General features: G+C 38.9%; 1 protein-coding gene across 1 annotated transcript; it reads right to left on the reverse strand.

Moving 5' to 3' along the window:
* Positions 1–1585: 1585 nt before the first annotated feature.
* Positions 1586–11458, reverse strand: LOC113010850 (uncharacterized). Its single transcript, XM_026150076.2, has 5 exons — positions 11298–11458; positions 8677–9015; positions 7565–7690; positions 5261–5593; positions 1586–4597 (listed from the first exon to the last, which is right to left on the reverse strand). Exons 1-5 carry the CDS (start codon positions 11332–11334, stop codon positions 4527–4529), a joined length of 906 nt encoding a protein of 301 aa, XP_026005861.2. The 5' UTR covers positions 11335–11458; the 3' UTR covers positions 1586–4526.
* Between the last annotated feature and the right edge of the window lie 1057 nt (positions 11459–12515).

Raw genomic sequence — 12515 nt, forward strand, 5'->3', positions numbered from 1 at the left:
CTCACATTTGATGATGGACCACAGGTTCTCAATGGGGTTCAGATCAGGTGAACAAGGAGGCCATGTCATTAGTTTTTCTTCTTTTATACCCTTTCTTGCCAGCCACGCTGTGGAGTACTTGGACGCGTGTGATGGAGCATTGTCCTGCATGAAAATCATGTTTTTCTTGAAGGATGCAGACTTCTTCCTGTACCACTGCTTGAAGAAGGTGTCTTCCAGAAACTGGCAGTAGGACTGGGAGTTGAGCTTGACTCCATCCTCAACCCGAAAAGGCCCCACAAGCTCATCTTTGATGATACCAGCCCAAACCAGTACTCCACCTCCACCTTGCTGGCGTCTGAGTCGGACTGGAGCTCTCTGCCCTTTACCAATCCAGCCACGGGCCCATCCATCTGGCCCATCAAGTCTCACAATGATCTTGTCACACTGAAGTGGACGCGCAACGAGATATCATAGCGTGGCTCAAGCACATTCATCACAGTTTAAACCCCTTGTTTTGCACAACGGAATACGGCCTGCAGCTAAACACCCCAATAGCTTTTGTAATCGCTTTAGCCCGGTCGGATTGGGCAGCAAAAGGCTGCTTAAATGCCGCAAACTCCTCTGCTCCACCACTTGGACCGCTAGCGCTGACCATAACTATCGCTTGACAGACTGACCACGTGCACCATACACATACTTTTTTTTTCTTTTTCGAATCTTTGGATCGAACCGTGGAGTGGGATCGGTTCGGATTTCGGACCAACCGTGATCCGTTGCACCACTAATACCTACCGCATGCATCAAAATAAAAACTTTGTATCTCAATAATGACTTTTGAATTCATTTAAGAATTTATGTTTTAATTATGTTATTTATTTAAACATTACTAAATAAATGTGTTGTACAATAATTTAATTAAAACTATAAACAACAAACAAATAAGTATTTCAAAATGAAATATCTGTACCTATTATTGCTAAATAGTAAATTAACTACCCTGAATAAAAACCTAATTTCATACAACAACATTTTCAAATTACCAATTAAATAACAGATTTTCTAAAATCTTTTTTTTTTGAATTGGCAAATGAACTGGCTTTTAGATTAACTACCGGATTAGCTCCTACACTTGCTAACAGATTAGCTATCCCATCTCTCTGATTGGCAGTGGTGTGCGGATTAATACTGAAATATCACTTCCTCCTATACCAGATATTTATGTTCTAGAATTGTCATATTAAAATGTTGATGTTTTAAAAAGTTGGGAGTGTCTAAAAAGTTGGTAGGAACTACTACTTCTTCTGTCTGTCAATGGTATGTGAAATACTGCTGTATAAATGCATAACGGCTCACGTGTGCTCACTCGGCGACAGCGACGTGTGGCACTGTTGCTGAATTTTGGAAAAAGACTCAGGTCAAGGCTTAGGTTTTTGTGCTGATGTTTAAACAATGGGAATTCATATCAATAGGAACTCATATTCAATTGGCAGTCCTGAGTTGAGGTAATAGTTATATTAGTTATGTAGTAATAGGTATTAAAGGTGAAGGAAAATCTTAACCTTGTTCAGGAAATCTAAAATAAATTGAAATGCGCACAAACAAGTTGTCTTTGTGAGGTTTTATTTTCCTTTGCAAAGGGGTCAATCAATACAGAGTAATACAGAGTCAGAAAGGCTTTTGACCAAGAAGAAGTACAAACAGAAATACCCACTATCGTCACAGAGTACAATCAGAACATTTCGTACAAAAGATAACTTGTACAGTTGAGGATATTCTGTATTAAAAGAGTATATAGAGATTGTTGTAAATAAACATTGTGCTAGAGTCTTAAATCACACTTATTTCTTCATATTTTGCTCTGTGAAGCTCTTTCATTGCCTTGGAAATGAATGCATGGCCTTATATTGGCATTTTCCTGCACTTTCAATCCAGTTATTGTACCTGACCGCTTTCAGAATTATGTTTTTCGTTTGTTTGTTTGTTAAGCCACTTAACACTAACCTATGAATCAACTTAGCAAATCTGTATCTTTAGGCACTTTACTACAATGGCAGCATGTTGCAAAAGTACACAATTTGTTCCCATTTCTGAATCTATATTACAAAAACTAACAATACAACTGGACTGACATAAAATATTTTTTGCACCTAAAATGTTATTCTCAAGGAGCTATTAGCTGAAAACCAATAAGAGCACAATACACACCATGCACGTTGCATGAAAAATCAAGGTCCTGGTCCCGGTTCCGACGCCATTACCGCAAGCACTTTTGCAGTGTTGTGTTACATATTTTTACTTAAAGGTCAACAAGAGCCCATGTGAATTTAATGAAGAACTAGATGCATCTGATGCAGGGACAGGAGTGCGGTTTTCACAGTTTTTTTGTAAAATTCCATATTCTTGTGCCTTTTTTCAATCACTGTCTAAACTAATCAGAGTGTAACTAGTAAATGGGATTCCCAAGTGCAGCATCATCTTCAACACTACCATAGACCAGTAGTGTTGATACTTGAATAGCTCTACTCAGGACTGCAGACCAAAGCAAACATCACCTTACGATCATGGCCTGTACCTATGACTCTGGTAATACAGTTTGGTTGTCCTCAAAAGATATTCCCTTAAAAATGGAATACACTGTGCACAACATGGGATCTGTCAATGTCTGGGATACACGTTACTGTTTCAGTTTAAGTATCATGCCACAGCTGATGTTAACGTAAAAAGATAGCTAGTAAGTGAGGATGAGCAGATTTAGGATTAAAGAAAGGTGAGATAGAGTCAACATTACATTGTTATTGTTTTTTTCTGTAACAGTTCCTCTCATTGAATTCACAGAGTTGGTTTCAATAATTTCCTGTTTATACCACTGTTATGGCACAAATAATCAGAATCAACAGGGACAACTTCAGCTCTACAAAAAATACTTGTAATAGGCACTTTTAGTTACTTTGTTGTGACTGCTGACAAATGAAAGAAGGAACTCTACCAGTTCTCTTTTCAAGGAATGACAATAAAATCCACACCAAGACCTAATGCGTGCGAGCATCGGCAGAGAGCACTGCATTGTTCCTGACAACAGATAAAGGTACAACCCTGGTTTCAAATTCAGTGTTTTGCAGGCTCAGACAGGCACATACTTTTCTGCCACTCCTTACTTCCTCATTCATTAGTTCCTCAGTTAGCACATGTTTTCTCTAGATCCACAACAGCACAGTGCAACAGCGCAACAGTCCTGAGTTTCAGGAGTTGCACAAATTGGACATACAAATTGGACTCTCTATAGAAAGCAGAGTCCAATTTGCATGTTTCCCTGAGAGTCTCCCCATTGACAAACAGTCTGAACACACACAAGCATATTTTATGTATGATCTACAACAGCTCTGAAACTCCAGAACAGCTTCAAACATCTGTTATACGCAGAGTACCCTAACTAACCCTAAAATACATCTTTTTTTCTAAGAAAACAAAACCAAAGTCAAAAAATAACAAAAACAACCAAGAGATGCTATAACAATAAATAAATGACAAAAAATGAACTGAACTGGAGATTTTAGTCTTAGAGCTGAAAGCTGAAGCTATAGCATGTTCCAACTACACTTTTCACATGCAGTATATTCTAAATAAACGAAACTAAGACCAAAGGAAACATAGTAAAAAAAAAAAGTAAAATAATTTTGAAAGAATAAATAACAATAAACATACAGAAATAAACACACAAAAATATTCTTTTTTTTATAAACAATGAAAGTTTTGATTCACTTTCATATTTTTTAGCACCATGTTTTTAAAACTTACATAGTGGTACACACTCTTAATAATTTATAACAGCTACTTTTGACTAGTTACTAATTATTATACATTTTATTTTGCTGTCATTTAGTGATGATGTATCTGTCGCAACATTTTTTTTTCCACTGCATTCAGGCACTGTTCTAAACTTTTCCCAGAGAAAAGTAAATGACTATAACTGATGATACATTACAGCAAATAAAGTTGTAGTAATTTAGATACGATTCATGCATGTCCAGTATAAACTGTTTGGGGTCCAGCACTGAACCCTGTTGAACCCCACAGGTAACCTTCAGTAAATTGAAATCAAAGTTAAAATAGTTAAATACTACAGTATCAATTAGTACAGACATCTGTCATCAAAGTAACTGTTTACCTTTGTAAATGTTAGATAGCTAACATTTTTAGAATTTTTCTATTTTATTCCCAAATAAATGAAATAAATCTTAAATTTTATTTAAAAATGTACTAAAAAACACTTTACTGCTCTCACCTCTCTATGCAGAACTTTAGTTTAAAGTGTGCACAGACGATCTGAATATTAGTTCAGGTTGTGCTCAGTGCATGTGTCAAGTGTTCAAACTGACTGAAACAGACATTTGAGAGCTCACAAACACACAGTAGTTTTACATATTTGTCAATGTGACTTTTCATTTGGTAATGACCTTATTACTGTGAGTTTCATTTGGAAAAGCTTCATCAAGAGATGAATCACATTGACTGAACAGTGAACAGATTCACCTTTGCCTTTTCATTCAGATGACATAATTCTGTCTGTTCTGTCTGGCACACGGGAAGAAGCTTCTGATGGTTTTCAGCCAGCCCTCTGTAAAGAAGAAACACAGCATCAGGTCAGATCAGAGTCCTGACCAAGACCAAGATCACGTGACTGTGTGTAGTTAGTATGAAGGACAGAGGATAATAAACACTCACATTCAGAGCTGTTTTTCCTGTTTCCTGAAAACGTCTTTGCTGAAAACAATTACTTTGTACTAAATATAGTTATTACTTAGGACTGTAGTTTTATTCTCTATGATTTCATCTACAAAAAAAAAAAACTCTTCCCACTTCATGACTGTTACTGGAGATTAATGCTTCAGTGGGAAATCTGCACAATTGCAACTGCAAACCATTCTGAAATGCTATGAGGTAACCCATTCTGTAACCTGATGTGCTCTTCCCTACAAATGTAACTGCCTGTTGCATCAACACAGCTCACAACTGCTGTCACTTTGCACTTTTGTAGTTTACTACACAGGTTCTAAGATTCGTGATAGCCTGCATTCTTCTGTCTCTCACACTGCTTTTCATTTACTGTATAACTCATCAGTTCTTCAGTTTTTTTTATGTGAAGACAGACCTTCACAGACCTTCACAGACAACTTAGTAATATGCTTAAATGTGACTGTAGATGTTTCTTTGAAACAAAGCAAGTTAACACACTAAGACATCATCAGGATCTTTCAAGCTCACATCCTCTAATACTGACCTTTGACCCAGAGTGCCACTACTTTCTGTTTCAGGGCCTTTCCATGCGTGTCATACATGGTGCATATGTAAACACCTCCATCTTCAGAGCGAGGACCTAACAAAGTTAGGCTGGCGTTTCCTGTGTTCCATGGATCTTTCCTCATCTCTGTGCGGTCTGTGTAAGGTACGTCTTGACTTTTCCGATCCTTCTCATACACGACCTTCATTTCGTCTTCTTGGATATGTTTCCACTCCACTTTGGCGGTCTCCGTATTCCTCAGTTTTTTGGATATGAAGGGTAGCAGGACAGAGTCTGCTCCCTCTGTCACATCAACAACTTTGAGCTGGCAGACTGAGGGAACAGAGCAGAACATGAGCTGCGCCAAACAGAAACTGTAAATCACATTAAAAACAAACATTTGAAGTATAGTTGAGACGAAAATCAGTGTTCAAAATGTTTTTAAAAATCGGATTGAGAAATGTCTTGATGCATTTTCAATCATCCAGGAAAGTAAATCTCCAAAAGTTGATTCTGTTCATCTGGACGTAGCGTTTTGTGGGAGAAACGTTTCGTCACTCATCCAAGTGACTTCTTCAGTCTCAGCTGACTGCAGGTTTCCCCAATCTTATAAACAGTACATTTGCATAATGACCATTGATCAACAACCACTGACCAAAAGCCACTGATCAATGGCCATGAGTACCATTCACAGAGAGTTGGGGAATGGCTGCAAGTCATGAGAATTTGCATGGTTATGATTAAAGAACTGACCTCCCAGCCCATTGTTCCTTCAGTGGGCTGGTTTCAGTCATTATGCAAATGTACTGTTTATAAGATTGGGGAAACATGCAGTCAGCTGAGACTGAAGAAGTCACTTGGATGAGTGACAAAACGTTTCCCCCACAATATGCTACGTCCAGATGAACAGAATCAACCTTTGGAGACTGATTGAGGAATAATTGTCATTAAGTCAAGTTATTTTGTGTTCCACTATTCAGACAAAAGATAATTGAGAGGTTTCACAGAGGTATATAAAGAGGAAACTGCACAAGACATCAACACTAATTTAAAAACATTAGAAATGAGACGAAGCTACTTCTGGATATTCTCTCACTCACAAGGGGTTGCCTTTAATTTTTCATTTGGCAGGTTTGAGATGCCAGGAATATCCACACAGAGAACTCAGATAGCACAACAAGAATATACAAACTCCACTCAGGAGTTTCCACTCTACCCTATTTAGTCCTCATTGTATCTGTATGTATACATAGCTCCAGCATACCTTTGTCTTTTGTCAGAGTTTCTGTATTGTCCTCCTCGGGTTTCTAATCCTTGTTTTGTTCATTGTTTTTTTTACCCTCGTGTTCTTTTGGACTTCTTTTGGCTTTTTGGATTTCAATGCTCTTTGAATTTGACTTTAATAAAGGTTACAATACCTTTCTTTTTGTTCTTTTGACATGAGGTTTAAATCCTGCATTGGGGTCTTCATTGAGAGAAATGTGATTTAATGGCACTGAGAGGTCAGTAGCTTTTTTCTGGTTGATTGCACACACATGTTTTGCGTCTTTGCGGGGAGCCTGATGGAGGAGAAGTGTTTGAGGCAACCTGGCTCTTTCACTTCTCTGTTACCATCTCGGCAACACTGTTTAATAAAACTGGTAAGTTGAACAGATGCAGGCTCCAGCTTTCGAAAAAACATCTATTAGGAATCACTTATTTCCACGATGTACAGAGTTTAAGCCATAGTACATTTACTTTTGATAATTGACGTCCTTTTTATACAATTTTATGTGTATTGGGGTGTTTTCATGGTGTTTTATTGTTAGAAATGGTTTTAAATAAATCAAAATTAAATAAATAATTACATGACAACTATAAAGTTAATAGCATTTTATAATTCTGCAGCCAAGAAGAAGTGCAGAAAGCATCATTTCTGGCAGTCTTCCTATAAGTGTCACCACACACCGCTGCTCAGGCTGATTCAGCTCTGCTGCCAGAAGGACAGATACAGATTCATACCACACATTTTTATAACACACCTGTCCAACAGAGACAGGTGTGTTATAGGTTTACTCTGTCAAGTTATCAATAATAATTCTCCAAAAGTATTTCTGGGGAAAATAGAAAAAATTTCATCTTATTTTTTATATCCAGTCAGAACATGTAGTAGCTGGAGCTTCTGTAGAAACTTTGCTCAGTGACATCAAATGTAAAACTGAAACTGTAAGTACCGCTCCTTTAGGAGCAGGCCAGGTATTCAGCATTTGTTACTATGGTGATCTATAAAGGGCCACCCACCCACTCACACACTACTACACCCACCTGCTGTTTTCTTCATCCTTTGATATACAAGACACATGAAAATACTAATGCCAATAGCCAGGACAAGCACCGGAACCAGGACCGCTGGGAGAACTTTGGGCCAGATTGGAGGAGGAGGAGGACGCTCTGTAATGAACACAAACACAACCTGAACATGATGCTGAATGTTTTGAAGAATTCATTAATAATTAATATGAATTCACTGATAATAACCATGCTAATTGAAATGAATTCTAGTATGACCTCTGCTTCAAATGGATTTAAGATTTTTAAATCTTATTTTGATTGTTTTTATAATGATTTCTGCTGATGAAATCACAGTTATATGTTGGTTTATCCTTTTTAAACAGAAGTCTGACCTTGGCTACGTTCACACTGCAGGCGAAAGCGCATCAAATTCGACTTTTTTGACCCTATGCGACCCATATCCGATCATGGTATGACAGTTTGAACGGCACAAATCCGATATTTTCAAATCTGATCTGGGTCACTTTCGTATGTGGTACTGAATCCGATACATATCTGATGTTTTCGAAAGCGACTGCTGTTTGAACGGTCATGTCGCATTAAATCCGCCTTTTACATCACTGACACAAGACAGACGCCAATTATCAGCGCCTGGCTATTTAATCTGCAGATTCTAACAGAAATCTGCAACTATCCTTTGAAGCACCGCTCCTCTCTAAAACAGCAATAAGGATCATTATTAGGCCAAATGTAAATAACAAAATAACTTTATTACTTAAAGCAAAATTGGGAAACCTAAAGTCCGAAACAAGTCTTTATATTAAGTGTCATCAGTCAAACAATACTGTTTGGTCTGGGTCTAAACAGAGCGCGTTGTGTGTGACATCTTCTTTTGCGCTTTGAGGACCGTGAATGGTTCACACTAGAGCGCGTTTGCTGTCACATTTTATTTGTAGTGTAAACAACCAGACAAAAAAATCGGATTTGATCAAAAAATTGGAATTGAGCATTAAGACCTGCAGTGTGAACGTAGCCTTAGATCTTCTCTGGTTATGTTGACTGTTCCTGAAAGCCTTTCATCTTTGTAATGTTGAATGGTCACTTTTCTCTCTGGTCACTCTCTAAGGGGAATCTACAGCACTGACCTTTGACCTTTAGTTGCACTTCAGTCTGGTTCTGTTTTTCTCCAACCTTGCGTACGGTGCAGGTGTAGAGTCCACTGTCAGAGAATGTAGGTTTTCTCAGAGTGAGGCTGAGGTCTCCGGTCTTCAGGGCGTCCTTTTGAATGGATGTTCTGTTGACGTATTGTTTATTTTGCTCTGTAAGATAATCACCTTCCTCTGTGCGAACATGGATGATTGAAGGATTCAGGTCATCGCGTCCCCACACAACTACACCCTCTTCAGCTGGAACGGGAAGCTGGCAGAGCAGAAGGACAGACTCCTCCCCCTCATACACCTCGACTCCTGAGGCATACTGGGAAACTGAGGACGCAGAAAGAGGTTAAATCAATCTGAGTTCCATATTAAACAAACAATGTGAGCCGGTGTAGAATTATCTGTAGCTCAATTGTGCAAACACATGAAAAGAAAGTCCAGCTTTCCTGTTTCTATTCTGAAATTTAAGAAACTACAAAATGAAAACGGTAGTGGGTGAACTTCTGTCCTGAGTTCCTGAGGCTAAAAAACAGTTTCTGAAAGCAGATCTGAGTTTTGTCATAGTTAGGGGTGGATCAGGTGACACTGATTCATTCCTTAGTTATGAGGTCAGGCTGCTGGAGGCTTCCCATGATGCATTTTTCCTCCTTTCCCATTATTTTCATTCCCCGTGCATTTATACACTACTACAGGATGTCATTACCCTTGTCTTTTCTCTCCCTTTTTTGTTGTTGTTTTTCTTCCTTCACACAGTCACCAAGTGCTGGTCATAGGGGATCATCTGACTGTTGAGGTTTTGATTCTAATACTGTAGGTTCTTTACAATATTAAGCTCCTTGACATGACTGTTGTTCTGAACTAGTGGTATATAAACAGAATTTAAATGAATTATTTTAATGTTTAAAAAACAAGTGGAAAAGTAGACACAGCTGAACTGAGCCAGAATTGCAAAACTAGATTACAAAACTAAGACAGAACCTATAGAAATAAGCTAGAAAATATCTACTAAAAACAAAACTGAAAAAACATAACAATATACTAACTATGAATCAAGCAGGAATTACTCAACAACAAAGAGAACTCTTAAGTCCATAACTCAGAGATGGAGGACCATGACAATGTCACTTATTCAATATAACTATAGTATAAATCCTCAGAGGTATACACACAGTATGAAAACTCTGTCAGCACATGTAAAAACATGCAGGAGGAGCACAGGTGTGTAAATCGAGTAAAATAAGGAAATTTCCTGCCTCAGAGCCGCAGCGTGACATAACAGTAAGTACTATTAGTCAATATACAGCGATTCTCTGATGTTCATGCATTTTCTTTTGTGACCTTTAGATGAACAGAAATGTTAGTTATTGATTATAAATACAATTAATTTAATAAACATTAATAAACTAATGCTATGCTTTATACTGACATATAGCTCAGGTGGCAGAGCAGGTCAGCCACTAATCAGAAGGTCGGTGGTTCGATCCCAGGCTGCATCCTGGCTGCATGTCAAATATCCTTGGGCAAGATACTAACCCCATGTTTGCCTACTGGTGGTGGTCAGAGGGCCTGGTGGCGCCTGTGTCCGGCAGCCTCGCCTCTGTCAGTGCGCCCCAGGGCAGCTGTGGCTACAATGTAGCTTGCCATTGCCTGTGTGTGAATGGGTGAATGACTGAATGTAGTGTAAAGCGCTTTGGGGTCCTATGGACTAGAAAAGCGCTATACAAATGCAGGCCATTTACCATATAGAGAACACAGTCTGTTCAGGACCAAGTCTTCTGCCTAATATCATAATGTTCCACATGCATTGTAATTTAATGAAATATATTTTCAAGTAGCCTAATAAATGTGTCACTGCATGTACATCATCATCATCTGTCAAGTAAGAGAAGCAAAGTACAATTCAGTAGGCCAGGTTTCAACAGCATTGATGCTTATTGATGACCTGGGGTCGCCAGTTTCACAGCGGCAGGGGAAACCCAGTACAAAATGCATGCACGCAGTCAAGCAGTGGACTGGCAGGATTTTAATAGGCTACCGACTTTAATAAATACCCAGTATGACACTGCACAATACCGGTACATTGGCATGTGCGTATTTACCCAAATGACACAGTTACTGTGTAATGCGGATGTGTCCGACGCAGATCATGTTTTGTTCTTCTGCACTCTGCGCAAGTAATCAACCCATATTTGAACGCAGAGCAGTCCTGCTTCCACCTGAGCTATCAGTTATATCTGTGTTGATATCTCTGTGAAAAGCGGTGGAATTTAAATATTTACCCAACTGTAAGTGAGGGAGAGGGATGACAGAGAGACAGAGAGGTAATGAGGAAAGAATGAAAAACGTAAGAAAACACGCACACGGGAGGGAGCCGAAAGCAGCGATTAAGAACTGATACAGATGCTCACACAGACGACTTCATGTTCTTAACTTCATACTGGCATTTTAACAAGTTATATCTGAGTAATCTTAAGTTGTTACTGTGGTGAAATAACGTGAACTGGACGTGAAGAATCGCCACACTCGGTGCGTGTGTGCGCCAAGTGAGTATTTCAACTGTTGACTGATCAAACTGACAGAAACAGAAAGAGGAATAAAGGTGATGTTACCGAGCAGGAGGGAGACAAGCAGCACGGTTATCCTCATCCTCCTGGAAGACTCCAGTTTAATCTGACTGACCGAAGAACCAGATTAAAGTGACCGAGAGGAAGAAAACAGATGAACAGACCTCCTTCACCTTGCACTAGTTTATCGCCCTTCCCACAATGAATCCACCTTTACTTTCGGATTGAACCGGAAGTCTGGTGCTTTCACAATACAATACAGTTTTTAAATTAAGTAATTTCACTAAAGAATGTTCTGGGCTTTTATAAAGTCAGTGAATTCACCGCATCATTATATTTGACCGATTCTTAGTATTGTTATTCTAACTGTTTGATCTTTAGTAAAGACGCTGGATTCGTGATTCTTTGTAAGCATTTGCTGTAACTGAAGAGACATTACATGCAAACAGCTTGACTCATGGCTGGGGACCCGGCACAGTCCCGTCTTAGACATTTTTACTGGTGCATGCGCAGTGCACTATTTGCTTCGAACAGATATGGGAAACCCCCGTTTTACAATAACACTGGTGAGATGTTCTTTCTTTAGCTTAGGACTGTATGACTAACGACATCTTCAGCATAATGCATTAACAATAGATTCTAGTTTATAGCATTATAGCTTGAAAATAATCATTCACTTCAAACCTGAAACTCTTTCACTGGTAAGAACATAATCAGCATTTCACTTTGTCATCATCAAGTTACATGTAGTTTCCACGAATAGCAATAGCTTTTTTAAACAGTCCATCTTCTACGCCTTAGTGTTCATACGTGGAGTTTTGGCTTGCAAACTCTCCCAGATCATCTAATGTAAGAACTGCCAGCCAGCTGAGAGGACTGTTCAGCCATCTACAAGCCTTTTTTTTAAAACCATCTGGAAGTTGTACCTTTGCAGTCTCCGCATCATACGCTGCAGTCTGGCTGGAGCTGACTGTATGGGCTTGTTTAGGATTGTGACTGATGATCAGTTTAGATTTGGAGCTGTGACGTTTTCTAATGTGTGGGCATCTCATTAATTGCTTTGGTCTTCACTGGATCAGGCTTTAAGCCTTTGCCTGTGAAAACACGTCCAACATAACAGGCTTCTTTGAGTAGGATTTGCACTTTAGGGGGTTAAGTCCCAGTTTGACTTCCCTCGCACGGTTGAGTACCATTCTGAGAATCTGTTAATGCTCTTTCATATCTCTTCCACCAGTGATTATGTCGTCGACGATGACAGCACAG

Source organism: Astatotilapia calliptera, chromosome 18 (assembly GCF_964374335.1).
Source record: "Astatotilapia calliptera chromosome 18, fAstCal68.1, whole genome shotgun sequence".
In the NCBI taxonomy this organism is placed as follows: Eukaryota; Metazoa; Chordata; class Actinopteri; order Cichliformes; family Cichlidae; genus Astatotilapia; species Astatotilapia calliptera.

What these genes read in the sequence shown, in the direction of transcription:
- LOC113010850 (XM_026150076.2), bottom strand. Translation starts at nt 11,334, where the DNA reads ATGAGGATAACCGTGCTGCTTGTCTCCCTCCTGCTCG. An exon ending in AAGGATGAAGAAAACAGCAG is followed by an intron (nt 5,594 to 7,564) that starts GTGGGTGTAGTA and finishes CTGTTCCCTCAG; the next exon opens with TCTGCCAGCTCAAAGTTGTT. An exon ending in AGTGGCACTCTGGGTCAAAG is followed by an intron (nt 4,598 to 5,260) that starts GTCAGTATTAGA and finishes TCTTCTTTACAG; the next exon opens with AGGGCTGGCTGAAAACCATC.